Source organism: Primulina tabacum, chromosome 7, assembly GCF_025594145.1.
Source record: "Primulina tabacum isolate GXHZ01 chromosome 7, ASM2559414v2, whole genome shotgun sequence".
In the NCBI taxonomy this organism is placed as follows: domain Eukaryota; kingdom Viridiplantae; phylum Streptophyta; class Magnoliopsida; order Lamiales; family Gesneriaceae; genus Primulina; species Primulina tabacum.
In genome coordinates, this window is record NC_134556.1 from 25,173,544 (window position 1) to 25,177,227 (window position 3,684).

The 3,684-nt window shown below is 40.7% G+C and overlaps 1 protein-coding gene across 1 annotated transcript; it reads left to right on the forward strand.

Moving 5' to 3' along the window:
* The first annotated feature begins 538 nt into the window (after positions 1–538).
* LOC142550622 (uncharacterized) lies at positions 539–2,853 on the forward strand. Its single transcript, XM_075659697.1, has 2 exons — positions 539–1,737; positions 2,310–2,853. The coding sequence occupies exons 1-2, from the start codon at positions 539–541 to the stop codon at positions 2,851–2,853; spliced, it is 1,743 nt and encodes a 580-aa protein (XP_075515812.1).
* The last annotated feature ends 831 nt before the right edge of the window (positions 2,854–3,684 follow it).

Below are 3,684 nucleotides of genomic sequence, written 5' to 3' on the forward strand. Positions count from 1 at the left end.
GGTGAACCGAAATTCCCAACAAATTCATTTTTCATTGAATTTTACTCAACCATTTTAGACATTATATTTCATTACTTGATTTTGAATAATTTTATTTGCATGTTTATTTGATTCGAGTAGTAATAAAACAACCAATCAATTTTCGTTGCTAAAGATTTAATAACTGAAAATAATAATTGTCAAACACAGTCTTCAGTGGAACGATACTCGTACTCCGATACATTATACTATTACTTGACATCGTGCACTTGCAATTAATTTTTGAGCATATAAAACCATATTTTTATTAAGGATTTCACAGTGCAAGTTTTGCTCGATCAAGTTTTTGGCGTCGTTGCCGGGGACTGTTAATCTACAATTTTATTTTCAATTATTTACTTTAGCATTCTCTATTTTACTTTGTTTGGCACCTTCGATTTCTTCGCAGGTATCTCTCTTGTGCATGCCAAGGTCTCTAGAGTCTGAACTAGAGATATTCGATCCCGAGATTGAAAGAACCTTATGCAGGAGACGACAACAGCAGAGGCTTAAAGACATAATGAACAGGAACGAACGCAAGGAGGAGCATCACGAAGATCTAAGGGTCGAAGAGCCAAGGCGCATACCCATGCTTTTGTATGCTCAATCGTCACTTGATGGAGCACGTCCAAGCATAGTGCGACCAACGGTCAGGGCAAATCAATTTGAGATCAAGCCAGCCATAATTCAATTGATCCAGAACACTGTCCAATTCGGGGGGAATGCGCTGGATGATCCAAACACTCACGTCGCTGACTTCTTAGAAATTTGCGATACTTTTAAATTTAATGGAGTTTTAGATAATGCTGTTAGACTACGTTTATTTCCATTCTCTTTGCGTGATAAAGCTAAATCTTGGTTGAATTGTTTGCATGTAGGGTCAATCACAACTTGGGAAGATATGGCTAAGGCATTCCTCTTGAAATACTTTCTTCCATCGAAAACCATGAAGCTGCGAGAGGACATAACCACCTTCTCTCAATTTGAGCAGGAGTCACTCTATGAAGCCTGGGAACGCTACAAAGATTTATTGCGAAGATGCCCACACCATGAGTTACCTCTTGGGTTAGTTGTCCAAACTTTTTACTATATGTTAATTTCCTCTAACCGTACCATGATAGATGCTGCGGCCTGTGGAAATCTGTTGAGCAAAACGACTGAGGAAAGATACGAGTTACTGGAGGAGATGGCTGCTAGCAGCTATCACCCTCAATCTGAGAGGAACACTCAGCGAAGGAATGCAGGAGTACACCAGGTAACTGATTTTTCAGCTGTCACTGCACAATTAGAAGCACTTAACAGGAAAATAGACAGCATGAACGTAAACGGGACAGCGATGCACCTGCAAGAGATATTTTTTGAAAAATGTGGAGGAGAACACTATGTTAAGGAATGTCAAGACAGTTGTCCTTTCTATGTGAATGAGGAGGCACCGGTGAATCAAGTGGGGGTTCAAAACCGTCCGAGGAATGATCCGTACTCAAACACATACAATCCTGGATGGAGGCAACATCCAAACTTCTCATGGGGCGGTCAAAACAGTCAGAATCGACCGCAAGGAGGACAATCATATGGGAAACAACCGATGTATAGATCTGATCCTCCTAGAGAAGAGAAGTCCAACCTGGAGCAAATGATGTCTAAGTTTATTTCATCCACTGAAACCAGACTTCAAAACCAAGATGCATCGATAAAAGGGCTCGAGAATAAAATTGGACAGTTGGCCAAGATAATAGCAAGAAGAGAGCCGGGCACCTTGCCAAGTAACACAGAGACAAATCCAAAAGAGCAAGTGAAAGCCATCGAGTTGAAGAGTGGGAAAGTTTTAGAGTCAAGAGAAAAAGAGAAAACTCAAAAATTGGATGAGCATTCTGAAACATCCAAAGGTAAGTCTTCTAACTCTACACCAGCACCCACTGCACAACCTAAAATTGTTATTCCTCCACCTTTTCCTGCAGCACTGAAAAAGCAAAACTAGATGCACAATTCGGTAAGTTTCTTGAGGTATTCAAAAAATTGCATATCAATATTCCTTTTGGCGATGCTTTGATGCAAATGCCTAGTTATGCTAAATTTGTGAAAGACATCTTAGCTAATAAGAGGAAGTTGGAGGATCACATGACGGTAAAATTGACTGAGATTTGCTCTGCATTGGTACAAAACCAGATCCCACCAAAGCTAAAGGATCCAGGGAGTTTTTCTACCCCTTGCATGATTGGTGATGTTGTTTTTCCTAAAGTTTTATGTGATCTTGGTGCGAGCATTAATCTTATGCCTTTATCTGTATTCAGGAAACTTGGATTGGGCGATCCTAAACCGACACAGATGTCCTTGCAACTAGCCGACGGATCCGTCAAACATCCACGAGGAGTCAAAGAAGATGTATTGGTGAAAGTGGGAAAGTTTACATTTCCTACAGATTTTGTGGTGCTTGACATGGAAGAGGATAGGGAGATGTCTTTGATTTTAGGGAGACCGTTCCTTGCAACCGACAAGGCCGTGATTGAAGTGCAAGAAGGGAAGTTGAGATTGAGAGTGGGGAAGGAAGAAATCACTTTTAATGTTTTTAACTCTCTTAAGCACACACTGCACACTAATGATCGTTTTATAGTTGATTCATCGGATTCACTTGTGTGTCAATTTGTGCAGGATGTTATGAAAGACCCATTGGAAGCCACGCTCACCACTGAATTGAAGGGGGATGAACTTGATGAAGAAAAATCTGCAAGAGTGGCGTACTGTAATGCCAACCATCAATGGAAGAAGCCAGAAAGGATGAAATTAGAGGACATGGGGGATCGAAGAGATTTGACCACTCAGAAGTCAAGCGTTTAGGAACCGCCGACATGTGAGTTCAAACCACTGCCTCCACACCTGAAGTATGTTTACGTAGAGCGTAAAAAGCTAGCACCCGACAAGCGCATTACACCAACAGAATTTAAAGAAGACGAAGCGATGCTCCTACACAACTCCAAGTTGCGCTTATTTCCTTGCAAGCGCAAGTCTAGATGGACGGGCCCTTACAAGATCACCAAAGTATTCCCCTCGGGAGTATTAACTTTGCGAGATGGGAAAAATGAGCCGTTCACAGTCCATGCCCAACGACTGAAGCATTATTTGTGTGGTGCAGTGGAGCCACAAATTGGAGTCACTCGATTCCAAAACAGTTAGAGCTGAGAGGAACCGACAGTCAAGCTCTCGACTATAAATTGAGAACTACCCCTCTCTCCCTTATCTTGCATTTAATTCGATTTTATTATTTTCGTTTTTTTTAGAGATTGTCAGTCTTCTTATTTTAATAGTTAGTTTTAGGTATCATCACCATCGGAGCACGATGAGGAGGAGCCTTGATCAGGGGAGTTCACTGTTTCCCCTTCTTTACATTTTTATTGTCTATTGCATTAATTTTTTCTTTTTTTCTAATTGTTGCTGCATTCGTGCTTTATTTTTGCATTTGTTTTTGTGTCCCATTTCATATTTGCATGTTTGGGTTTCGGTTTTTTTTTTGCAATGGAGACATTGCACACCTTAGTATGAGGGGGGTCGTTTTTCATATTTGTTGTCTTGCGTATTTGTCCTACGTGAGTGTCAGTTGATGGTGAAATTAGACAATTGGTAGCCAGTGATGATTTAGGGCTAAATGAACTGCATTTTGCTTAATCTTAT